Below are 27856 nucleotides of genomic sequence, written 5' to 3'. Positions count from 1 at the left end.
GCTAGACATTTCTTTTTCTTTCCGTTTTTTTTTTTTTTTTGACATTTCTTATGTTGACATTTCCTTGGCATAGTACAGCAGGATTCTGAAGAAGCCACCCAGATCATCCCATGGACCTGGTGCTAAGTACCAGCAGGAGACTACTGTGTTCCCCTGACTCCCCACTTTGCATCAAGTGAACTTGGGTAAGACTTTCCCTGGAATCCCGGATCTACCTGCCTTAGATAGAGGTTCCTGGCTTTGTTGGAGCTGTTCCTATGTAACTGTTCAGAATTTTTGCTTTTTAAAATGGGCTCAAAAGAAAAATTAAATTTAACATGGGAAACTGTGCCTCTGAGGTCAGTGAGCCCCACAACAGTCAGTCTCCTTTTAGTACTCCAGCCAGTTTTATTTACAATAAATATGGAACCTCAACTTGCAAGTATCTACAGAAATGGGGAGATTTAACTGAAAGTGATAGCTGCTTGGGATGGCTGGAATGGATCTCTTTTAATACCTCTAAATTAAACTTTCTGCATGCTCAGTTAGAAAAAGCAGGCTCTAAAATTGAACTGAATGTATGGAACACTTACCTTGATTGGAAAATAGAAGCTTCTAAAATAAGCACAGATAAACTTTCTTCTCCTCAGGGAATTAATGAGACACTTTTAGAGACTGTGTCTGAACTAAAGAAGGCGTCCAAAATTGCTCAATGCCAGACACACCACTTCCTTTCTCCAGCTGACCCACTACTTCATGTGCTACCTTTTCAAGACTTGCCCTCCCTTTCGCTTTCACCTCTTCTCTACACCTCCTATACCACTGCTCTCAATTGACTTAGGGAAAACTAGGAGTATAAAGCTAGACCAAAAATAGCCTAGAAGAACCAGAAATTATGGCAGCTCCCTTTAGAGAATAGCCAGTCTCAAGATGAGGGGAACTGGCAATAACTTACTGTCATTGGACTAAAGCAGAATTAAGAAATCTAACTAAAGATGTTCCGGATTCTTTCCATGACCCTGTTGGTTTCAGAAGTGAATTTGATTTAATTGTTAGACTACATAATCATGGCTGTTCTGACATGTTCCAACTAATATACCTATTGGTTTCTGAAAGCAAAATAGCAGAATGGCTAGGTAAGGGCCGATAGAAAATTCCTATAGAGGGTATTATTTATTTATTGATTTATTTGTTAATCCTCACCCAAGGATATTTTTCCATTGATTTTTAGAGGCTGTGGAAGGAAGGGGGAGAGACAGAGAAACATCGATTGGTTGCCTCCCGCACGTACCCTGACCCATGCTGGGGATTGAGTCTACAACCCAGGTACGTGCCCTCAAACCCAGGACCATTCAGTCCAAGGGCTGACACTCTATCCACAGAGCCAAACCAGCTAGGGCTAGAGAGTATTTTTAAACAAGAGAAACAGACTGGGAAAATGCAGGGAAATAACCCTCCCTGAGATTTCCTCTCCCCCTCCCCCCCAAAAAAATAGACCGGACAAAATCCAGCAATGTAGATGAAAACCTGATGAAACCATATATGCTTTCTTTGAACGTTTTGAAAATCTTTCAAACTGTATTCAGAATTCTCTCCAGAGAGTTTTAAGACTAATTAAAATGATCCAAAGCTCAATTCAACATTTCTGGAAAGACTAGATGAGGAGTTTGTAGTTCTGATTAAACAACATGAATTAAATTGGCCAACCACACATGCTGATAAACTAGCAACTCTGAGTGGACAATTATTTAAAGCTATTCAAAAAGAAGAAAAGGATAAAGCTACTAAAATTATGAATTTACAGCTCCGGCAGCTAAGCAATCATGTCAGACCTCCCTGAAGGCCTTTTCAAACAGGGGAAAACAGGGACTGCTTTTACTCTGGAAAGCCTGGCCTGTGTGGCTCAGTTGGTTGGGCATCATCTCGTGCACCACGGGTGTTGCTGGTTCGATTCCTGGTCAGGGTGCATGCAGCTGATTAGTGTTTGGCTCTCTCCCTCTCCCTTCCACTCTCTCTAAAAATCAATTAAAAAATCTTCTTTTTAAAGGGTTGTAAAAAGATGAAATGGAATTTAGTAAATGAAAGGAAACAGGAGCAAGCATAGGATTGCTCTGAGGATTGCAAGAGGGCATTTCCCCTTCTTTTTACCAACACTTAAGGGGAAATGAAAATCAGCATAAGAGGGAAAACTAAGAAGGCCTTTGTGGATACTTTGTCTTTACCTAATATTCACCAATGTCCTTTAAGTCTTGATGCACTAGCTGAAATTAAGCTCATTATACAAGATTACTTATACAAGATTACTCCATCCCCAGCAGGCGGCATGCAGGAGGCAGCCAATCAATGTTAATGTTTCTCTCTCATCAGTGTTTTTATCCCTCTCCCTTTCTCATCCTCTCTCTCTAAATTAATAAAAAAAAAAACATAGAAAAAAAGGGGGAGCTTATTATTCCATGTATGAGCCCCTGCAATTCTCCTATTCTTCCATTAAAGAAACTTAAGAGTAAAGGATGAAGATTTGTACAGAAACTCAGAGCTATAAATAAAATAGTTATGCCCAGACATTCTGTAGTTCCGTACCCTATTATCAGCCATTCCTGAGGACTGCCAATTATTTTTCAGTAATACATTTACGTAGTGCCCTTTTTCAACATTTCTGTAGAAAAAGACAGTTAATACCTCTTTTCCTTCACCTGGAAAGATCACCAATTTACTTGGACTTAATGCCCAGGGATATACAGAGTTCCACCTATTTCTTTCAAATACTAAAGGCTGATTTAAATGATGGTGATTTTCCCAGAGGTTCCAATTTATTCCAATATGTGTATAATTTACTTTTATGCTTTAGCACATTAATAGACTTCCCAAAGGACACAATTTACCCATTACAACAGCTAGCCATAAAAGGACATAAGGTTTCAAAGGACATGCTTCAATTCTGTTTGCCCCAAGTAAAATACTTTAGTCATCTTATATCTAAAGATAGGCTGCTAATTAACCATGAAATACTCAGAGGAATCCTCTCCTTTCCTCTTCCAAGAACAAGAAGCAGCTTAGAAGTTTTGTGGGGTTCACTGGATACTCTTGCAACTGGGTTCCAAATTTTTCATTAATGGCTCAACCTCTATATGGCTTATTAAAATCAGATCAACCTGATTTAATCCAATGGAATTCTGAAGTGAAACAAGCCATAGAATCTCTACAGGAAGAATTATTTAAAGCTTTTGCTTTTGGACACCCTAATCATGAATTTTCTTTCTTTCTTTTCACACATGAAAATAAATGAAATGCTTTAGGAGTCCTAGGTCAGAAATATAGACCTATGGGATATTAAAGCCAATAATTAGACTCAGTAGCAAAGGCTTTCCCTCCCTGTATGAGAGCCATCTCTACTACAGCCATGTTTTGTGAACAAACAGGAAATATTTATGGGTTCTCCTTTAACCATTTATGTTCCTCATTCTGTTGAATCTTTGCTAAACTCTTAGGATACTCAGCATTACTCAGTCAGCCAACTGGTTTCTTGTGAAGTACTCTTGCTTTCTGCACATAAAATTACTGTAGCTTGATGTAACAGTCTTTTTAAGTGTGTGTATATATATATATATATATATACATATATATATATATATATATATATATATATATATATATATATATATATTATTGATTTTTTACAGAGAAGAAGGGAGAGGGATAGAGAGTTAGAAACATCGATCAGCTGCCTCCTGCACACCTCCTACTGGGGATGTGCCCGCAACCAAGGTACATGCCCTTGACTGGAATCAAACCTGGGACCTTTCAGGCCAATGCTCTATCCACTGAGCCAAACCGGTTAGGGCTGATGTAACAGTCTTAACCCAACAACTTTACTACCTTTATTAAAGGGTGAAGACAATCATGATTGCATTGTACTTATTGAACACTTTATTTTAATCCTCACCCAAGGATATGTTTTATTGATGAGAGAGACAGACAGAGAGAGAGACAGAGAGAGAAACACTGATGTGAGAAACATCAATCTGTTGCCTTTCATATGCCCCCTGATCAGGGATCAAACCCACAACCTAGGTATGTGGCCTGACCGGGAATTGAACCCATAACCATTTTGGTGTATGTGACAAAGCTCCAGCAAGGGCATTAAAAAAATTCTCCCCCACCCCTTTTTATTGAATTTAGTGTTTCAGGTGTACAATTCTACAACACATCATCTGTACATTGTATTGTGTGTTCATTACCCCAAGTCAAGTCTCTGTCCATCACCATTTATCCCCCCTTTACCTTCTCTACCCACCTCAACTCCCCCTCACCCTGGCAATCACCACACTGTTGTCCTGTTGTCTGTGCCCATCAGTTTTTTCCTCTTTTTTTCTTAATCCCTCCATCCCCCTGCCCCCCCCCCCCCCCACACACACACACAGCTGTCAGCCTGCTATGGGTCTGTCACCATTTGCTTGTTAGTTCATTTTTACTGAACACTTTCTTTTATAAAAAAGGAAGTATTCTTTATTTTTTATTATTATCTATATATATATAAGCCTAAGCAACCGTCCGACTGTTTGACTGTCTGACCGTTCGACCATCCGTCTGGTAGCTATGACACGCACTGACCACCAGGGGCAGATGCTCAATGCAGGAGCTGCCGAGCTGCGGTGACTTGGCAGCCGCGGTTCTTGGGTGACACACCCCAGAACCAGAGAGGAGGGAGCCCAATTCCAGGGTGCATCACCCAAGAACTGCCCTCTCACAATCCCGGACCCCTCAGGGGATGTTGGAGAGCCGGTTTCGGCCCAATCCCTGCAGGCCAGGCCGAGGGACCCCACCTGTTGGAGGGACCCCGCTCACTCTGCAGACGCCCTTCGAGCTGCAGTGCCACCTCAGGTGCAGCTGGCCAGGGAGGGACCACCGGAGGTTGGTTCCAGGGTGTGTCTGGCCCATCTTGCCCAGTCCCACCCTGCTGGCCACCTTCTAATTAATTTCCTTTCAATGTGCACGAATCTGTGCACTGGGGCATTAGTTTTAAATATATTTTATTGATTTCAGAGAGGAAGGGAGAAGGAGAGAGAGAAACATCAATGATAAGAATCATTGATTGGCTGCTTCCTGCACGCCCCCTACTGGGGATTGAGTCCAAAACCTGGACTTGTGGCCAGACTGGGAATCGAACCATGACCTTCTGGTTCATAGATTGACGCTCAACCATTGGGCCACACTGGCTAGGCTACTGAACACTTTCTTGTTTGAATGATTTACAGGAAACTCTTATTGACTTAATTTGGTTGACAGATGAATCTTAAAGAGGAACAGGGACATTACAGAGCTGAATTTGTAGTAACTTCCATTGTGGATTTAACTGAAAGGTTTTATTTACCTGAAATAAAATATGCTTGGCAAATCCAATTAATTGCTTTAACTTGAGCTTGTCAATTGACCAAAGATCCAATAGCCAATATTTACAACAATCATCTCTATGCCTCTGGTGTAACTCATGAATTTAGGAATGCTATGGAAGCAATGAGGTTTCTTAACTTACTCAGGGCAGTCTATAAAAATTAGAAAACAGGTTGCAGAATTATTAGATGTCATACAGCAATTGAGTAAATTTGAAATTATCAATATTTCAGGCCATTCTAAACCTACCACCATGGAAGCCAAAGGAAATCATTTAGCTGATGCTGCAGCAAAACAAGCAGCAGTAAGCAATCAAATTATCCAGACATGAGAATGTTCTTTGCTCCCTGCTAAATTAATAAGATTCTTTTTTTTCCAGTTCCAAAACACAACTACAGAAGAGGAAAAGAAGATATGGCAAAGAATATATACATTCCTATGTTCATAGCAGTGTTATTTACAATAGCTAAGACCTGGAAACAGCCCAAGTGTCCATCAGTAGATGAGTGGATATAAAATCTGTGTATACCGGTTTGGCTCAGTAGATAAAGTGTCAGCCTGCGAACCGAAGGGTCCTTGGTTTGATTGAGTGAAAGACGTGTACCTTGGTTGCAGGTTCCTCCCTGGCCCACATCCTGGTCAGGGCGCGTGCAGGAGGCAACCAATCTATGTGTTTCTCTCATATCGATATTACTCTCTGTCTTTCCCTCTCTCTTCCACTATAAAAATTAATGGAAAAATATCTTCGGGTGAGGATTTAAAAAAAAAAAAAAGCTGTGTACATTTGCACAATGGAATACTATGCGACTGTAAAAAAAGAAGATTTCTTACCCTTTGAGACAGCATGGATGGACCTGGGGATTATTATGCTAAGCAAAATAAGCCAGTCAGAGAAAAACAAGTATCACATGATCTCACTCATATGTGGAATCTAATGAACAAAATAAGCTGATGAACAACATAGATCCAGAGGCATGGATATGTGGAAGAGACTGACAGATCTCAGAGGGGAAGGGTGGGGAGGCAGGAAGAGATGAACCAAAGAACTTATATGCATAGCCCATGCACCCATAATGTGGTGAAGGCCTGGAGTGAGGCCAGGACTAGGTGAAGGGGGGCAAAGGGGGAGACATGGGGGACATCTGTAATACTGTCAACAATAAAAATAATGCTTTACATTTACTAAAAAAAACACCTCATAGGATTGTATAATAAACTAGAGGCCCGGTGCATGAAATTCGTGCACAGGGGTGTGTGTCCCTCAGCCCAGCCTGCACCCTCTACAATCTGGGACCCCTCGAGGGATGTGTGACCCGTAGGATCAGGCCTAAATGGGCAGTCAGACATCCCTCTCACAATCCAGGACTGCTGGCTCCCAAATGCTCGCCTGCCTGCCTTCCAGATTGCCCCTAACTGCTTCTGCCTGCCAGCCTGATCACCCCCTAACCACTCCCCTGCCAGCCTGATTGATGCCTAACTGCTCCCTTGCCAGCCTGTTTTCCCCTAACTGCCCTCCCTTTCAGGCATGGTCCCCCCCAACTGCCCTCCCCTGCAGGCCCAGTTGCCCCCAACTTCCCTCCTCTGCCAGCCTGGTCACCCCTAACAGCCCTCCCCTGCAGGCTTGATCGCCCCCAACTGCCCTCCACTGCAGACCTGGGTACCCCTAACTGCCCTCCCCTGCAGGCCCAGTTGCCCCCAACTTCCCTCCTCTGCCAGCCTGGTCACCCCTAACAGCCCTCCCTGCAGGCTTGATCGCCCCCAACTGCCCTCCCTTGCAGGCCTGGTCCCTCCCAACTGCCCTCCCCTGCTGGCCATCTTGTGGTGGCCATCTTGTGTCCACATGGGGGCAGGATCTTTGTCCACATGGGGGAAGCCATCTTGTGTGTTAGAGTGATGGTCAATCTGCATATTACTCTTTTATTAGATAGAATAAGCTTTACTGTATGTGCATTCTTTAAAAAATTGTGTGGCAAGAAACTATTTCTGGAAATTACTTTGTTCATAAATTTACCAACCTAAGGAATACTGGTTTAACAGACAATTCACAATTGCTTATGAAGAGACCAACATTCTGCCACCCTGATGCTGCTTTTTCAAGAATTGATTTAAAGCTGTTTATTAAGAAAAAAGACTCAGATAGAACATTTGACAACCCCCTGCCCCTTTTATAATTGAAAAGATTCAGACAGAGAAACCTGTTTCAGAAAGGGCATCTTAGGATGCAGCCTTCGCCTAATTAGAATTAAGTGTGGAAAGCCAGAGGGCTTCAGGCAGGTGCTTGTTTGCTCAATACCTCCGCCCTCACGTCTCATAGTTTCTCAGTCTCCTGGAAAGAATTTTGCTGTCATGTGTGTTCCTTTCTGCTCTTCCTCACTGCCTGCAAATCGCCTATTCTCACTTCTGAAATCTAATACCTTTTTTCCCCCTTTCTTCTTTGTCCAAAATATGCCTTATATAGACAATGTTGCCTCACTGTCTTTAGAAATTTCATGGATTTATTATGTCTATGTGAATTACTCATACATTAAACTTTGATCTTCTCCTGTTTAAAAAAAAAAGAAGAAGAAGAAGATATGGCAACAAAAGGGGGGAACCTCTTACATCCAGACAGATATGGTTTGGACCCAGTGAAGACTCAATCTTACCTATAAGGGGATCAATTGCCTATACTTCAACATGTACATGAACTAACACATTGGGGTTCATGGAGTAAACAATATTACAAGAAAACGTCTCCTACTGTAACTCACAAAGTATATAGCAGATATTCTCTCTGTCCAAAATAGAATTTTGGAAAACCACCTCATGAATCTCAGGGATACAAATATGTTAGTTATAATTTGTATTTTCTCTCATTGAGTTGAGGCATTCTCTTGCAGGAGAGCAGCAGCCTTAATGGTAGGTAAATTTTATTGGAAAAAATAATTCCCAGTTTGGGAATTCCCTCTGAGTTACATAGACTGAGGGACTCATTTCACTGGGCAAATAATGCAATTCATTTTTTAATATTTTTATTGATTTCAGAGAGGAAGGGAGAGGGAGAGAGAGATAAAAACATCAAGGATGAGAGAGAATCATTGATCGGCTGCCTCCTGCACGCCCCCCACTGGAGATTGAGCCCACAACCCAGGCATGTGCCCTTGACCACAGGCCAAAGCTCTATCTACTGAGCCAAACCAGCTATAGCTAATGCAATTCATTTTTAACATATGGCCTATTTTACAGCATTTGCATTGTTCTTGTCACCCCTAGTCCCTGCTTGGTGGAATTTACAAATGTTACAATTAAAAATTAACTAGTGTCACTCCAATAAATTCAATTAATAAAAACATTCATCACCATACATTTTACAGATTTTTTTTCCTTGTGATGAGAATTTTAAAGATCTACTCTCTTAGCTACTTTCAAATACACAATACAGTATTATTAACTATTGTTCTCATGATGTACATCATATCCGCATGACTTCTTTATTTTAAGATGGGAAGTTTGTACCTTTAGACTCACTTCACCCATTTTGCCTATCCTCAACTCCTGCCTCTGGCACCCATTCAATCTGTTCTCTATATATGAGCAGGCCAGCACAGTCTATTCTGATAAGGATCTTGAAACTGGTCAAGTGATGATCTCATGTGCGTCATCTTGGTCTTCAACATCCTGGTTCTATGGTTAAAGGTCAGAAAATCTCCTGGAACTGGGATGACTAAAGTTGGAGTCTGTATCTTTTAAAGTTAGTTCCTAGGATTTTTATACAAATATGCTGTTTATCTACAAGCTACGTATTACAGTCAGCGTTTACAGTAATAATGTCTAAAGAATGGTGGGTGGGTTACAATTCCCCACTGTTAGAATTTGAGGCTAAACACGTTTTTTAGATGAGAAATGTGAAACCACAAGTTAACCCCTTTAAGTTAAAAAAAGATTCCACATATAAGTGAGATCATACAGTTTTTGTCTTTCTCTGTGTGACTTATTTCAATTAGCATAATGTCCTCAAGGTTCATTCATGTTGCAAATGGCAAGATTTTATTCTTTTTGTGGCTAAATAATATTCTGTTGTATGTCTATAATATATAAACATCTTATTTACCTATCATGCACACTTAGGTTGTTTCTATATCTTTGGTATTATAAATAACCTAAATAATGCTAAATAAATGAAAAAGAATACTAAAATGACCATTGGGGTGCATACATTTTTCAAGTTAGTGTTTTTATTTTCTTTTGATAAATACCCAGAACTGGAATTGCTGGATTATATGGTAGTATCATTTTTTATTTTTTTGAGGAACTTTCATAGTGTTTTCCATAGTGGCTGAACCAATTTACATTCCAACCAATAATTCATAAGGGTTCCCTTTTTTCCCACATCATAACCAGCACTTGTTAGTTCTTGTCTTTTTTATAATAACCATTCTAATAGATAGGAGGTGCTGTCTCTTTGTGGTTTTGATTTGCATTCCCCTAATGATTAGTGATATTGATCATCTTTTCTTGCACCTATTGGCCATCTGCTTGTCTTCTCTGGAAAAAAATGTCTCTTCAGATCCTCTGTCCATTTCTTTGTCAGGAACAAGACAAGGATACTCACTTTTACAACTAGTATTCATCATAGTACTGGAAGTCCTTGCCACAGCAATCAGATAAGAAAAAGAAATAAAAGGCATCCAAATATAAAAAGAAGTAAAACTGGCACTATTTGCAGATGACACAATACTATATATAGAAAATCCTAAAGAATACACCAAAAATAACCGAATTAATAAAAGAAATCAGCAAAATAGCAGTATACACAATTAATATACAGAAATTGGTCATGTTCCTGTACACTAATAATGAAGAATCAGAACAAAACAATCCCATTCATAATTGCATCAAAAAGAATAAAAGGCCTAGGAGTAAACTTACCTAAGGAGGTAAAAGACCTCTACTCTGAAAACTCTAAAACATTGAAGAAAGAAATTGAAGACACAAATAAATGGAATGATACACCATGCTCTTAGATAGAAGGGATTAATATTGTTAAAGTGATCATATTACCCAAAGCAATTTACAGATTCAATGCAATTCCTATTAAAATACCAATATCATTCTTCTCAGAAATAAAACAAATAATACTGAAATTTATATGGAACCAGAAAAGACCCCAAATAGCTAAAGCAATCTTGAGAAAAAGAACAGAGTTGGAGATATCATGCTCCCTGATCTCAAACTATACCACAAACGTATAATAATCAAAACAGTATGGTGCTGGCACAAAAATAGACACATAGATCAATGGAACAAAACATAGCACACATAAATAAACCCTCACTTATATCTTTTAACATTTTGAACATGCTATTCCATTCTTTCTTGAACTGTAGAGTTTTAGCTGAGTTATCCAGTGATTGCTTATTAGGGGGTTCCTTTGTAGATTATATTTCTTTCCCTGCTTGTCTTTAACAGTATTTCTTTTTTTTTAACAACAACTCAAATTTATTCTATTACAGTTTTAGAAGTGGGCAGACACAACTGAGTCAACAAGGCTGCATTCCTTCTGATGGCGCTAGGAGATAATTTGTTTCCTTACCTTTTCTAACTTTTAGAAGCCACCTGCATTCCTAGGCTTAAGGCCCCTTCTTCTATCTTCAAAGCCAGCAGTGTAACATCTTCAAATCTCTCACCCTTGTTTCACCGTCACTCTCTTCCTTTCTCTGACTCTACTTCATCATCAAATCTCCTTTTCTGACTGATCCTGCCTTGTGGTTACATTGGCCCCATCTGAATAATCCAGAACAATCTCCCCATCTTAAGATAGCTAATAACACCTGTAAAGTCTCTTATGCCATCTAAGATACCATAATCACAGGGTTTGGGAATTAGGACATGGATATATTGGGGAGGGTGGGGGCATTATTCTGCCAAACATAGTACTTGTGCTCTATGTCTCCTTATGTGAACTTCAGTAATACTTTTCTTTATTATTTATTTTAAATTAAATTTTAGAGGTAACATTGGTTAATAGCAATATATAATTTTCAGGTGCACAGCAGTATAATTTGATACCTTTATACTCCATAGCATGTTGACCAACATAAGCCTAGTTTCCTTCCTTACCATATTTTTTATTTATTGTTGACACTATTACAGACGTCCCTCATCGCCCCCCCCCCCCACTTTAGCCACCTCCACCCAGCCCCTACACCCCCTCCTTCTGGCCATCACCACACTGTTGTCTGTGTCTATATATTTTATATTTTTTAGCAATTCACCCTCCTCCACCCCTTCTCTCTGGTAACCACCATTATGTTGTCAGTAGCTATGAGTTTGTTTTTGTTTGCTTCGTTAGTTTTTGTTACTTTTTTGCTTTTTACTCCACATATGAGTGAAAACATACATTTTTTGTCCTTTTCCACCTGTCTTATTTCACTTAGCATAATACTCTCAAGATCCATCCATATCGTCACAAATGGCTTAATTTCCTAGACCAGTGTTTTTCAATCAGCATTGATGATGATGTTAAGAATCACCTGGGATGTCTAGTACTAGTAGAGCTGTTTCAGGTTTCCCCACTTGCCTACCAAGATAATTTGATTCATTGAATCGAAGGTGAGGCTAGCAATTTATATTTTAGGAAGTACCCCAGGTAAATTTATTATCAGGTGAGTTAAGGAAATAATGATTCTGTCCTCACACAATTGCCACCTACAACTCAGTGATTCTCAACATGGGGGTCCCAGGACCAGCAGCATCAGTCTCCTGTAAGAACTTTTTAGAAATGTATATCCTTGGACCCCACCTTAGACCTGCTGAATTACAATATCTGTTGGTGGGCCCCAGCAATCTGTACTTTAACAAGTTCTCCAGGTGATTCTAATATGTGCTAAAGTTTGAGGACTATTGTATTTTTAATAACTTTTAAAAATTGATTTTAGAGAGGAAGGGAGAGGGAGTGAGAGATAGAAACATCAATGATGAGAGAGAATCACTGATCGGCTGCCTCCTGCACGCCCCCTACTGGGGATCGAGCCCGCAACCTGGGCATGTGCCCTGACCAGGAATCAAACCCGGGACCCTTCAGTCCACAGGCTAACGCTCTATCCACTGAGCCAAACCAGCTAGGGCGAGAACTATTATATTAAACAACGTCCAATTCTAGCCAACAACAGTTTAACCCCAGAACTTCCAGGCACAAGATGATATAAGGTGAAGTAGCCTGGTAGGGCTCTCCATCTCCCAGAAAGTATATTCACCAAAGATATGTCTCCAAGGGAGACCCTTTTAGAGAACCAAAAGAGGCTGGCTGACCAAAGGACTTACTTTACTGCCGGGACAGGGAGTCCTTTTCTAACAGGTTATGATATTCCTTTAACCAGAAACAATATTTTTTCTACTTCCTCCCTTTTTAAAATGGTAGCTTTTCCCTGGTTATTTCTCCCCAATTGCATATTGGGTATGTTGGGGTGAAGAGTAGTTTATAATTTAACTGCAGGTGACAAGACTGCTAGGATGATGGATCTGAAGATGGCTGCATATCAACTAGAGATCTAAATGCTAAAATGCAGTAACTGGATAAGACTAGGTTTTTCCCCTTTGAAAACATAAATTCACTACATGTAGGTGTGGGCATTTTTCAAAGTACATACGTGGGAAGAAAGGTGTCCCTGGATGCTTGCTACCCAAAATAAGAAGCAATACTAGACATTTGTGATTGCTTCTTGGCATTCACTCCTTATGCCTTTGATTTTACTAGGAATCCATTTGGTTCTAGGGAGATAGGGATTCGGGAATGGAACACACGCCCTGGCTAAGCCATTCAATGCAGTGCATTTAATCCACGTGATGTCAGTGACTGATCCAGATATGTGACCTAAGCCATTTCAGAATGCATCACAGCACACAGGTTATTTATTTTTGTCTAGACTGGAACTGTGGAAGCTTGGAACTGCTGGTCCAATTTTGCTACCATGAGGAAAGGAAAACTGAGAATCAAATTGACATATAGAGTAGGGAAAACACTACCAGGCGTCCTCAAACTATGGCCCGCGGGCCACATGCGGCCCCCCGAGGACATTTTTCTAGCCCGCCGGGTGCCGATGCCTGTCCTGCTTAGGAGCCGACTCGTCCCGGGCCCGCAGTGTGCATAAGAATTTGTTCATAGTTTGTTGTGTTTTTTTTAACTATAGTCCGGCCCTCCAACGGTCTGAGGGACAGTGAACTGGCCCCCTGTTTAAAAAGTTTGAGGACCCCTGCCACACACTGAGCCTGAGCCTCAATCAAACTATGCCTGAAGCCCATCTAACCTCTGGATTATTTTAGTTACATGAATTAATGATGTTTGGTAACTGTTTAAACCTGTTTAAAATAGGTTTCCTGTTACATGCAGTAAAGCATTCTATTAGAAAAGGCAAATAAAAACTATCATAAATTTGCATATGACAGTATATGTGAGTGCAAGTTGGAATAAAAAAATATTGTTCATTTTTGGGTTACTTATTATATTACCTTAACTTTTTCCCACAGCTTCAATTTATAGTTGAGTTTCCCTTTAACTTACCTCAATAAAAATATGCAGGCCTCTCTCAAGGAGTTCCTTCCACAGAATCCATCACATTCACATACATTTCACTTTCTACTAGTTAGAAAAATTTGCCAGGCAGAAATGGTGGGTTTGCAGGGATGTGTAAGTTTTCATTAAACCAGATTTGGGTTTGGAGGTTTGAATTAGTCACACCTCCCTTCCCCTCTAGATTCTAAATCAACTAAAAAATACACACAGGTCACCAGCCTGGTGTGGCTCAGTGGTTGAGTGTTGACCTACGAACCAGGAGGTCACAGTTCCATTCCCGGTCAGGGCACATGCCTGGGTTGTGGGCTCAATCTCCAGCGGTGGGGGCATGCAGGAGGCAGCCAATCAATGATTCTCTCTCATCATTGATGTTTCTCTCTCTCTCTCCCTCTCCCTTCCTCTCTGTAATAAATAATAAAAAATACTCAGGCATCAAAGTGGGATTAAATATCAGCTTTAATATATTGTTAAGTGAAAAAGCAAAATTCAGAACAGCATGTATAATATGCCACCATTAGTATAAAAAACTGATATACACACATACATACATAATATGCTTGTACATACATGGATTATCTCTGAAAGCATACATAATAACTGGTAACAGTGGTTACCTTTGAAAAGTGGGACTGAGGGACTGAGGTAAGGGTGAGAAGGGGGAAAGAAAATTAGTTTTTACTTTATAACCTTTAGTACCATTGCATTTTTACCAGAAACAGGTGTTTTTCTCCAAAAACAATTTATATATTAACATTTTTAAAAGAAAAAAATCAATACCAGCTTTATTACTGATAGATCTGGACTGGAGAACATGCTTTGGACCTGAGCCTGAAATGTAGTTCTACCCCAAGTCGAAAGTAGACATTTACTCAGCCGTGTAGTGAAAGGCTACCTTCTTTCCCATACCTTGCTGTGAGATAATGAGCTGAAGAGCCATAGAGAACTAGGACTAGGCTGCTTATCCATAATAACCCTTTTTTCAATTTTACCAAGTTTATTCCTCCTCCCAGAAGGAAGAAATGAGGGGCAAGTGGAGGTGGGTAGAAGTTTTCTTTCAAATACTTGTGAGAGTCCTTTATTTTTTTTTTCTTGAGTCAGGAACATGGAGAGAGACATAAGATATATCACATCATATCCATGGACATTTTTGTTCTCTAAGCCATAGTGGTCAACACCCAAGACTATGGCTGTCCCCCTATGGGGAAGACCAACATTATCTTAGGAATATCCTGCTTCCATCTGTGGAAGACTGGTGAGCAGTTCTGTTTTTGACCCTAGAAGGCTCTGAAATAAGTCAGAATAGAGCAGTAATTAAAATTAATTCCAAGGCTACATTATACCCCAGGCTGAAAATTCACTCACTATTTTATCCCTAATTTATAATTATGTCCAACCACATTATATGATTTAGTTTACAAAGATTACACAATGAACCCCAAAGATAGCATATTAAAATACTCCAAAAATTAGAATATCAACTACATAATGAAAATGCCTTAATTTGAACTATATAAAACCCACTCTAATGATTAAACTCCAAGGGAGAAAGGAATGCTCCTAGTTAAATTTCTATTTTAAAGTCCAAAGGAATTAAAGTCCAAAATTTTGCCTTTTACATTTTCTTGTTTTTCTCATTTCAGCCATACGGATCCCACAGAGATGTCTGGACAGATGTATGGTTCCTTCAGCAGCCACAGCCTGGGCTGTCTTCATCTTGATTACGTGTAGTTCCTTCAGGACGTTAGAAGCTGAATTAATCCAACCTCACAACTGCATGTTATATATTTTTGAGTCCACAGTATCAATAGGTCAAAAGATGACCACAGGCCTCGCCGGCGTTGCTCAGTGGTTGAGCGTCGATCTATGAACCAGAAGGTCACGGGTTCTATTCCCATTCAGGGCACATGCCCAGGTTGGGGGCTCGATCCCCAGTGTGGGGTGTGCAGGAGGCAGCCAATCAATGATTCTCTCTCATCATTGATGTTTCTATCTCTCTCTCTCTTACCTCTCTGAAATCAATAAAAACATATTTTAAAAAAGATGACCACAGTATCATCTTCACACCCCAAAATTAGAAAGCACACTAATTCCCAGTCACTGGAAGCAAACTTATGTTACCAGGACTTAATACATAGGACAGAGAAAACATGGGAGAAAAGAGACTGTTTTCTTGGTTTCATCCTCAGCAGGATGCTAGTCTGTCTGTGCTAGCAGTCCAGAATCCATGACCTGTGAACTTAAACTAACTTGGAAGATATTTCCCAAGTGTTTGATTGTATTGCCACACATCCCAGCCCCATATTTGCAGAAGTCCAAGGCCTGTCTGTTACTGTTAATGGTGCTTGTACAGAGACCCAGTGTGAAAACGTTGGCTTTTGCCAGGTGCTTCTCTCCAAAACCTTACTTATTTTTAACCTTTTCCCCTAGGCTTTGGTTAGCCTTTACCAGTGCTAATGGAAGGTACAGTACCCATTCCATTACTTATTTTTCTGCCACAGTAGGGCTCACCCTTTTCCGCATATGAGTATCTTAGGACCAGACAACAAACAGGATAAAGTTGAAAAACAAAACACTAATAAGTACCCATTAGATTTCTATCTACCAATGCCAGCATTATGCTCTTAAAACATCATTAAGCCTATTGATCATCTAGCATTGATTCTGATCTATGTGTTCCATAGTTCTTCTAGGACCGTGGTCGGCAAACTGCGGCTCACGAGCCACACGCGGCTCTTTGGCCCCTTGAGTGTGGCTCTTCCACAAAATACCACGGCTTGGGCGAATCTATTTTGAAGAAGTGGCATTAGAAGAAGTTTAAGTTTAAAAAATTCGGCTCTCAAAAGAAATTTTAATCGTTGTACTGTTGATATTTGGCTCTGTTGACTAATGAGTTTGCCGACCACTGTCTAGGACAACATAAAAGATGAGCCCACCAGTTTATACGAGGAAGTCTTTTATAGTTCTAGCAAGTGTCTTGCCCACCTCATATGCTGGGACTCAAAAGTTCCCTAAGAATCAAATCTAAAACTTAATCTAAAAGTTCTGTCTCTCTCGGTATAGGAAAGAAATCTGTATCTCAGCCTGATTCCAGGTTTTTGCTCTTTTAATTTTGAGGTCCTGGACAGACTTGACAACACTTGATAAACTCAGGCTTTACCGTGTGACTGAGAACTCTAGCTAAATCCTGGCTTAATGCTCCATTGGGTTGGCAAAGCCTACTTGTGCTAAAGTCTGCCTGCAGGGCCTGCGTTTGTTAAAATCCACTCCATGTCTACAGGTCCTACCCAGAGTTACTGCAGACAACAGAGGCTCTAATACCATTGACGAAAAACCTTGATTTCTCCACTTGGGAGTTCAGTTCCCAAATGCTTGCCCTCTTATTAATTTCATAAGGTTTCTCAGCCTATACTTATATGCTAAAATGAAAACTAATTACCCTCTTGATTTTGCAACAAGTTGAGCAATAGATGTAAGAACCAGAAAAGGAGCAATATGTTAGTCTTACTCTCAGTACAGACAGAATTAAAAATGCAACTTGGACAGGAGACCAAAATGGCTTCCCACTCTTCCTCAAATTACACTTTGAAGCTACCTAGAGGGAAGAGTTAAAGTTGCAAAGAAACTTACCCAGCCAGTCATACCTAATATCTCCGGAAGCTTCATAGTTCAATGAGTAGAGAGAGTCCGAGCGCCCAAAAGAATGAGGCAACAGGTGTTCACCTACATTTAAACTATTAACACCAGCAAAGATAGAAGTATGGGCCAATGGATGTCAGACTTTACCCTTCTCACTAATTAGATAAATCAATCACTCTCCTGTGGGAAGGAACCTGTAAAAAAGGATGGAGAGAAAGGCAAAAGCTTTCTTCCCAAAATGTCTGAGTTCCAGTTCCTTTTTCTTTGGCCAGGCAAAAAGCATGCAGAAAGCGAGAAGATGGTTCTTACAAATTGGAAAGCAATCAAAGACTTTGTGTGTGCACAGATTTTACAAATAGTCTCACATATTTGGCAAATTTCAAGATGACTTCTAGGTTGTTTTTACCAAATCGTAGACATAGATATGGAAATCGTCGTCAAATTTGATGAAGTACACAGAGGGTTTGGCTTCTACCTGATGAATGACCATGCCAGTTCTCTTGGAGCCATCGTCTTTGGCATATTCCACCTGTTTGCCTACTAGGCTGTCTATGACTTCTCCTGGCTCCCTCTCTGCAGGAGAAGAATCATTGGCCTCAGGAAGGATGCGTAGGTCACCGTCTTTATAATCATCTAAGAGCTGGTACATATATAAAACAGGATCCTTCTCATAGGTAATGTAAAACCATGTTTTCATGACAGGTGCCTGAGCCAAGACCATCCCCCTCCATTCATTTTTGGAACCTTCCTCTGTCTCAAAAATATGTTCCACTGCTTTGCCAATCAGAATTTCTGTTAAGTGTGAATCACTGATTGTAGATGATGCAATTCTATTAGGAAAGACTTCAAGTGATGACACTCTTTCATCTTTATGCAGTTCCAATCCATAAACACAGTCAAAGCCATCATATTTGATAAGATACAGAGAGGGATTTACAGGTACCTGATCCAGAACGGTTCCCTTCCACTGTACTAGAGGCTCATCTCCGTCTTTCCATCCGTGCCGAATTCTGCAGCCCACGATGTTCCTCCGAGGCTGGGAGGGGGGTCTGCTCCTGTGTTTCTTGTGTGCAGCCTTTCTCTTCATCACGGAAACGGGCACACCGGCATGCCTTGAGCCTGTTCTGGACCGCTGCTCTGCAGCCGCCTTTGCGAACGGCGGCTTCATGCCTGAGAGGAGCACAGTTGCAAGGCAGGCCAAGAAAGGAAATTGAGAAAAAATCAATTCAAAGTATGACACGCTGAGCTTTGTCTCCTAATTAGTGCACTCCGTGCACCCACGCCTAAGTTTCTCCCGAAAGCTGGGAATCAAGGTATCCTGGCGTGTGCCTGCAGTAACCTTCCTCCCCGGTTCGTTCCAGCTACGCAAGAGAGAGAGAGAGAGAGAGAGAGAGAGAGAGAGAGAGAGAGAGAGAGAGAGAGAGAGAGAGAGAGAGAGAGAGAGTTGCCGTTAGGGTCAAAGAAATAGGGGGCACCCTCTATTCCTCCCACCCGGCTTCCAACATTGTGCCAAGTGGCACAGACTCCCCAAAGCCTCACGTGCCCAAATCAGGCACTTTGCTACCTTCGCTGTGTGCCTGGAGGGGAAAGATGATCAGCAGGCGCCAAGAAGGGAGCTCGCAAAAGCTGGTGGAGGAGGAGGATCCTTAGACGAAGTGCGTGGCAGGCAGGCGAAGAGGATGGCGGCTGTGTCTCCAGCACGGAGCTCAGGGGCCCGCTGCGTCCCAATCGGCAGCTGAGGCCCCTGTGCCACTTCGGGATCCCACCAGCCGCTACTGCTGCAGCAGTCTCCTCCCTCTCTGTATCTCAGCTTCCTGCCAGGAGAGTGGCCTCCCCTTCCTGCCAAACAACGTGTGCCCTCCTCCCCCAACTCTCACGCCCACCTCTGCCCGGAGCTTGGGAAGCGCTTCTCGGTTCCTGGACCTGCCCCTTTCCAAATCAGGAGCAGCCCCGCTCACATCCCCCTAGCGTCTCTTTCTCCAGTTCAGAGCCCCTGGGCTCCCCACTCCCACACTACCTTAGCCCAACCTCGGTGCCCCTGCCCCATCTGCTTTCCATCTTCTAGGAATTCGCCCTTTCCTTTACCCCGTGCTTTTCTGGAGTTATTCTTTATATACAGAAACCTGCCCTTCCTGTCATTTAAAGGGATTTGTGGTAAAATGAGAGAAATGCATTAGTGCTCAGTCTGCCATCTTGACTCAATCTCTAGGTAATTTTAACTCTCTGGTCATTCCCAGACTTTACTTCTTGAGGATAATTTTTTTTTCTTTTCTCTTTCTCTCCTTTTTTCACCGCTTGCTGAAGAATTGTATGCACAATGTGGGCAAAACTCAGAAAATTGACATGAAGAAAGTCAAGTGTAAGCTCACATCCCATTCCCCACACCTCAGAGCAAACTATGAACATTTTACATTGCCTTTTCAATAAGCACTTACAAAACTGGAATAATTTTGCATATGCATTTTCATGGTATACTCTTTTCCATATAGAATAGATATTTGCTCAGTTTATTAGATATTGTCTTATACATTTTTGTAGTACCTTCATTAAAATCAGCATAAGGATATTTTCATAATTTAACCATTCTCTCCAATCAGATGTTTAGTTTTGTAAATAAAAGTTTATAAATGATGCTTGCACATGAATTATTAATCTGTTCTTTTTTATTGTTTAAAGTATTACATATGTCTCATTTTCCCCCCTGATTGACCACCCCGGCCACTCCCACCCCCCAGGACAAGTCCCCACCACCCCAGTGTCTGTGTCCATTGGTTATGCTAATATGCATGCATACAAGTCCTTTGATTGCTCTCTAACCCGTCCCTCCCCTGCCTTCTCTCTGATGTTGGATGGTCTGTTCAGTGTTACCTTGTCTCTGGATCTATTTTTGTTCATCAGTTTATGTTGATCATTGTATCCCACATATGAGTGAGATCATGTGATATTTATCTTTCTCTGACTGGCTTATTTCGATTAGCATAATGCTCTCCAGGTCCATCCATGCTGTTGCAAATGGTAAGAGTACCTTTTTAACAGCAGCATAGTATTCCATTGTGTAGATGTACCACAGCTTTTTAATCTACTCATCTGCTGATGGGCACTTAGGCTGTTTCCAAATCTTAGCTATGCTGAATTGTGCTGCTATGAACACAGGGGTGCATATATCCTTTCTGATTGGTGTTTCTGGTTTCTTGGGATGTAGTCCTAGAAGTGGGATTACTGGATCAAATGGGAGTTTCATTTTTAACTTTTTCAGGAAACTCCATACTGTTCTCCACAGTGGCTGCACCAGTCTGCATTCCCACCAGCAGTGCACGAGGGTACCTTTTTCTCCGAATCCTTGCCAGCACTTGTCCTTTGTTGATTTGTTGATGATAGCCATTCTGACAGGTGTGAGATAGTACCTCATTGTTGTTTTGATTTGCATCTCTCAGATGAATAGTGACTTTGAGCATGTTTTCACATGTCTCTTCGCCTTCTGTATGTCCTCTTTCAAAAAGTGTCTATTTAGGTCCTTTGCCCATTTTTTTATTGGATTGTTTATCTTTCTTTTGTTAAGTTGTATGAGTTCCCTGTAAATTTTGGAGGTTAAACCCTTATCGGTGATAACATTGGCAAATATGTTCTCCCATGCAGTGGGCTTTCCTGTTGTTTTGTTGATGGTTTCTTTTGCTGTGCAGAAGCTTTTTATTTTGATGTAGTCCCATTTGTTTATTTTCTCCTTAGTTTCCATTGCCCTAGGAGCTGTATCAGTAAAGATATTGCTATGATATATGTCTGATATTTTGCTGCCTATGGAGTCTTCTAAAATTTTTATGGTTTCCCTTCTTACATTTAAGTCTTTCAACCATTTTGAGTTTGTTTTTGTGTATAGTGTAAGTTGGTGATCTAGTTTCATTTTTTTTTGGATGTATCTGACCAAATTTCCTAGCACCATTTATTGAAGAGACTGTCTTGACTCCATTGTATGCTCTTGCCTCTTTTGTCAAATATTAATTGAGCACAGTTGGGTCTATTTCTGGGTTCTCTGTTATGTTCCATTGATCCATATGTCTGTTCTTGTGCCAGTACCAGACAGTTTTGAGAACAGTGGCTTTGTAATACAGCTTGATATCTGGTATTATGATCCCTCCAACTTTGTTCTTTTTTTCTCAGGATTGCTGTGGCTATTTGGGGTCTTTTTTTTTTCCAGATGAATTTTTGGAGAGTTTGTTCTAGGTCTCTGAAATATGCCATTGATATTTTAATGAGGATTGCATTGAATCTATAAATTGCTTTGGGTAGTATGGACATTTTAATGATGTTGATTCTACCAATCCATGAACACGGTATGTTCTTCCATTTGTTTATATCTTCCTCTATCTCTTTTTTCAGTGTCCTGTAGTTTTCCATGTATAGGTCTTTTACCTCTTTAGTTAAGTTTATTCCCAGGTATCTTAATTTTTTTGGTGTGATGGTAAATGGGATTGCTTTTTTAATCTCTCTTTCTGTAAGTTCACTGTTGGTGTATAGAAATGCCATAGATTTCTTGGCGTTAATTTTGTATCCTGCTACATTGGCGAATTCATTTATTAAGTCTGTTAGTTTTTTGATGGAGTCTTTCGGGTTTTTTATGTACAATATCATGGAGTCTTTCGGGTTTTTTATGTACAATATCATGTCATCTGCAAATAAGGACAGCTTTACTTCTTCTTTTCCAATTTGGATGCCTTTTATTTCTTCTTCTTGTCTAATCGCAATGGCTAATACTTCCAGTACTATGTCAAACAGGAGTGATGAAAGTGGGCATCCCTGTCTTGTTCCTGTTCTTAGGGGAAATGGTTTTAGTTTTTGCCCATTAAGTATGATGTTGACTGTAGATTTGTCATATAAGGCTTTTATTATGTTGAGGTATGATCCTTCTATTCTCACATTGTTGAGAGTTTTTATCAAGAAAGGGTGTTGGATTTTGTCAAATGCTTTTTCTGCATCAATTGATATGATTATGTGATTTTTTTCTCTCAATTTGTTTATGTGGTGTGTCACATTTATTGATTTGTGGATATTGTACCATCCTTGCATACCTGGAATAAATCCCACTTGGTCATGGTGTATGATCGTTCTAATGTAAACTGTTCTTTTGAACAGAATAATCTAAATACAAACCTATAATCAAAACGATCACTGTAATTATAATGGAAATTTAGTATTTTTATACTGTGAGTTTATAAATCTACTAGAGCCCTGGTGCATGAAATTCATGCACAGGGAGGGGTGTCCCTCAGCCCAGCCTGCACCCTCTCCAATCTGGGACCCCTCGAGGGATGTCCAACTGCCTATTTAGGCCCGATCCCACGGGCAGTTGGACATCCCTCTCACAATCCAGGACTGCTGGCTCCCAACTGCTCACCTGCCTGCCTTCCTGATTGCCCCTAACCGCTTCTGCCTGCCAGCCTGATCACCCCCTAACCACTCCCCTGCCAGCCTGATTGATGCCTAACTGCTCCCCTGCCAGCCTGTTTGCCCCTAACAGCCCTCCCCTGCAGGCCTGGTCACCCCTAACTGCCCTCCCCTTCAGCCCTGGACCCCCCAAATGCTCTCCCCTGCAGGCCTGGGTCCCCCCCAACTGCCCTTCCCTGCAGGCCCAGTCTACCCCCAACTTCCTTCCTCTGCCAGCCTAGTCAGCCCTAACAGCCCTCCCCTGCAGGCTTGATCGCCCCCAACTGTCCTGCCTTGCAGGCCTGGTCCCTCCCAACTGCCTTCCCCTGCTGGCCTGATCACCTACAACTGCCCTCCCTTGCAGGCCTGGTCCCTCCCAACTGCCCTCCCCTGCTGGTCATCTTGTGGTGGCCATCTTGTGTCCACATGGGGGCAGCCATCTTTGACCACATGGGGGCAGCAATCTTGTGTGTTGGAGTGATGGTCAATCTGCATATTACTCTTTTATTACATAGGATAGAGGCCTGGTGAATGGGTGGGGGCCAGCTGGTTTGCCCTGAAGGGTGTCCTGGATCAGGGTGGGGGTTCCCTTGGGGCATGGGGCAGCCTGGGTGAGGGGCCTGTGGTGGTTTGCAGGCCAGCCATGTCCCCCGGCAACCCAGGTGGAGGCCCTGGTATCTGGGATTTATGTATCTTCTATAATTGAAACTTTGTAGCCTTAAGCTGAGGCCAAGGCAGGCCAGGGCTTCAGAAGCTTGGCTTCCTCCATTGCCAGGGGCAACCCTAGCCTCCTGCTCTCTCCAGCTCCATGGCTGCTGCCATTTTTGTTGGGATTTATTTATCTTCTATAACTGAAACTTTGTAGCCTGAAGTGCAGGCCTGGGCCAGCCAGGGTGTGCGGAAAGCTTGGTTTCCTCCAATACTGGGGAAACCCAAGCCTCCCTCCTGCTATCTCCATGGCCGCAGCCATCTTGGTTGGGTTAATTTGCATACTCACTCCTGATTGGCTGGTGGGCGTGGCTTGTGGGTGTAGCAGAGTGATGGTTAATTTTCATATTACTCTTTTATTAGATAGGATGGGAAACACCATTTTTTCCCATTACAGCCATCTTAGTGAGTATGAAGTAGTATCTGATTGTGGTTTTAATTTTTATTTCCCCGATGACTAATAATGATGACCATCTTTTCATATGTTTGACATTTGAGTATCTTCTTTGGAGAAATGTCCACTGAGGTTATCTGTTCATTTTTAAATTGAAGTGTTTCTGTTGAAAAATCAGCTGAAAGCATTATGGGAGCTCTCTTGTATGTAACAATATCTTTCTCTTGCTGCTTTAAGATTCTCTCTTTGTCTTTAACCTTTGCCATTTTAAATTATGATGTGTCTTGTTGTGGGCCTCTTTAGGTTTATCTTGATAGGGACTCTTTTTGGTTCCTCAACTTGTGTGACTTTTTCCTTCATCAGGTTAATTAAGTTTTCAGCCATTATTTCTGCAAACAGGTTCTCAATCCCTTGTTCACTCTCTTCTTCTTCTGGTATCCCTATGATACAGACATTGTTACACTTGATGTTGTCCCAGAAGTCCCTTAGACTTTCCTCATTTAAATAAGTATTTCTCTTTGTTATTCTGCTTTGGTGCTTAACGTTATCTTGTCCTCTAAATGGCTGATTAGATCCACTGCTTTATCTAACCTGCTGTTGATTCCTTTTAGAGTTCCTTTATGTTTGTTGTATTATTTCCAGAGATTTTTAGTTTAAGTGAGAGGAACTGGTAGGAAAGGGGCTACTCCATCTTGGCCATAACTAGAAGTCCCTCAATACCATTAACACACTTACTTTAGGGTATCAGGCCAGGAAGATCCAAAGGCTGCAGATTCCACTAGTGTACTTCTAAGACATGATAATTTGCTCTGTGCTGACGATCATGAGGTAAAAGGCATAAATATATTGCTTGGTATAATATAAAGTTGACAAAAGTATCAAGAAAGTACTTTGCATTTTTATAAGCTATAAAAATGACCATTACCTGAGTAAGTGATTCTACCATTAAGACCTATAACAAAGAAATAATTGGAGGTGCAATAGTGAGTTAATGTAGAGGGCATTTATTTTTTAAAACTACTGTAATATTCAATATAAATCCCCAGTGATATGCTAATGGTTATGTGATGGCACATCCGTATGTCCCATTATGTAGGTGATGCTTCAAATATTATTGAATGACATGAGAAACACTTAAAATACAATATGTTAAACATTAGTACATATAACCTGTAACAGAACACAGAAACAGCACATAACACATATTTACCTGCAATCCCAATGTTGTAGAAATATTGAATATGTATTTATATATGTGTTTTTAGTATATATGTGTATATATTTTTGGTATAGTGTTTTATTTCTTTTGAATATGAAAGTAGTTCATGATCATGGTAAAATTTGAGAAGTGCAATAGAGGTATGTATTGAAAATTTGCCTGATATAAACATTCAGCAAGGTGTCCTTACCATACAGCAAAATGATTATATCAGTTGAAATGGTTTTGGAGACAAACCACAGAAACCCAACTCAAAGTAGATTATGTAATAAATACAATTATTTTCTCATGTAATGGAACGTCCTAAGTTTGGTCAGGACATGGTTTGATCAAAATAATCATGCTTTTTCTCTGTTTTTCTCTTAACTCTTTTCTCTTCTATATGATCAGTCTGATTTCTCTTACAATTCACTTTGATAAAGAGGATGAGATTAACGTGAGAAACATTTTAATCAGAACACACCCAAAGAATGTAGAATGTAGTTTCTCCACAAGGAAGAACAGAATAGATGTTTTAGAGAACACCACAGTACCCACTGCAGGGTTCTATAGTCTTTTACTATTTTCTTTTACATTCCATTGATTGGGTTAGTAGGATTCCTTTCACTATGGGAAAGAGATAAGATTCATTTGGGAGCACATGAAAACAGGGCAGAGATTCTGGAGATTTTAATGGCATTGTTGACATATTATTTAACAACTAGTAGAACAGAATTTCTAAGGAGCCATCAATTCTTCATTTTTTCAAGTAAAAGAACACTGAAAATAGGAAAGCTTTCTAATATGCTGTCCAAAGAGAGTAAACTAAAAATTAGATACATTTATAAAGCTATTTCCAAACATTTTATCATTCAAAGCCTTTTACAGTTAAGGCTTGACCTACTTTTCAAAGTTCATCTCCAGTACCTCCTTTCAATTCATCATATTCTTTAGCCATATTGTACTAGTCATCATACCCAAAACAGAGCACATGATTCTAAGCATTAAAAGTTTTCCTGAAGCTAATATTTAAATAAAATAAAATAAGAAATCTAGTAGATTCACTGACCTTTCCATTTTCTTGCATGTGGGAGAAGAGGAATGTATCAATGGTTCTTTTCTGCTTTGATAGAACAATTTTACAAATACTTTCTTTAGGAACACAGAGATATCAATTAAAACATTGTTATAAGGGAAAGAAATTATCACGTATGACAACCAATCAGAATTATATATTTCTATGTCAAGGAAACTGTTACCGGACAAAATTCAAACGTAGGCATTCTTTCACAATACTTTATTCAAATTATACTTCCAAGGACAGATTTCTATTAAATGAGAACAGAACAAATTGATAACAGCTATGAATACTAACACAGGTTGCCATGTTGTGCAGGAAAAATAAATTTGGTATATTTGCAAATTTTCTGAATGTAACATCTGATCAAATAAATGTATTTGAACTGGTTATGTTGCTAGACAACAATCTCTTTCCCTTAATACTGCAGAAGGAGGAGAGATCCCCTTTATTTAGTTTGAAAAAAATTTTATATATATTTTTATTGATTTCAGAGAGGGAGAGAGATTGAAACATCAATGATGAGAGAAATTTTTAATGTAAATTATAAAGACTTGCATTTTAAAAGCCAGTCTTCAGAATTTAAGTGTTAGCAAAACAAAACAAAAAATAAAAGAGATCTTCTAAAGCTAAGTGTTACTGGCAGAAATGGAGTTAAGGAGAAATAGAATTTTACTTAAGATAAAATTAGAAGCTATATGCTATATATATTAATTATCTCCAATATGCATACTTGGAATGCAATCCCTTCCACCCCTTTTCTCACCTTGGAAACTTGTACTTTTTGTTGTAATTCCAAATTAAATATTGTACCCTCTTTGAAGATTTTCAAGAATCTACAATGAATAATTAATTGCTCCTTTATCTAAGCACCCATATATACCTATTTTAATCATACTACTATTTTTCTCTTTAATTTTTTTCTTAAACATTTTATGACCTACAGAAAAGTTACAAAACTGCTAGAGCACATTCCCATGTATTCTTCACCTAGTTTTTCCTAATGTTAACATCTTACATAACTATAGAACAATTAGAGGCCTGGTGCACGAAATTCGTGCACAGGGGAGAAGTTTTCCCTCAGCCCAGCCTGCACCATCTCCAATCTGGGACCCCTTGAGGGATGTCTGACTGCCCGTTTAGGCCCGATCCCAGTAGGATCGGGCCTAAACGGGCAGTCAGACATCCCTCTCACAATCCAGGACTGCTGGCTCCCAACTGCTCGCCTGCCTGCCTTCCTGATTGCCCCTAACCGCTTCTGCCTGCCAGCCTGATCACCCCTTAACCACTCCCCTGCCAGCCTGATTGATGCCTAAGTGCTCCCCTGCCAGCCTGTTTGCCCCTAACTGCCCTCCCCTGCAGGCCTGGTCACCCCTAACTGCCCTCCCCTGCAGGCCTGGTCACCCCTAACTGCCCTCCCCTGCAGGCCTGGTCACCCCTAACTCCCCTCCCCTGTAGCCCTGGTCCCCCCCAACTGCTCTCCCCTGCAGGCCTTTCCCTGCA

At 40.6% G+C, this 27856-nt stretch overlaps 1 protein-coding gene across 1 annotated transcript; it reads right to left on the bottom strand.

Moving 5' to 3' along the window:
* Positions 1 to 14359: 14359 nt before the first annotated feature.
* Positions 14360 to 19346, bottom strand: SPIN3 (spindlin family member 3). Its single transcript, XM_080652838.1, has 2 exons — positions 19122 to 19346; positions 14360 to 18918 (listed from the first exon to the last, which is right to left on the bottom strand). Exon 2 carries the CDS (start codon positions 18723 to 18725, stop codon positions 17949 to 17951), a length of 777 nt encoding a protein of 258 aa, XP_080508964.1. The 5' UTR covers positions 18726 to 18918; positions 19122 to 19346; the 3' UTR covers positions 14360 to 17948.
* Between the last annotated feature and the right edge of the window lie 8510 nt (positions 19347 to 27856).

This window comes from Plecotus auritus, assembly GCF_963455305.1.
Source record: "Plecotus auritus genome assembly, chromosome: X".
Classification (NCBI taxonomy): domain Eukaryota; kingdom Metazoa; phylum Chordata; class Mammalia; order Chiroptera; family Vespertilionidae; genus Plecotus; species Plecotus auritus.
Note: the sequence above shows the minus strand (reverse complement) of the source record. Positions and strands in the feature narration are given on the sequence as shown.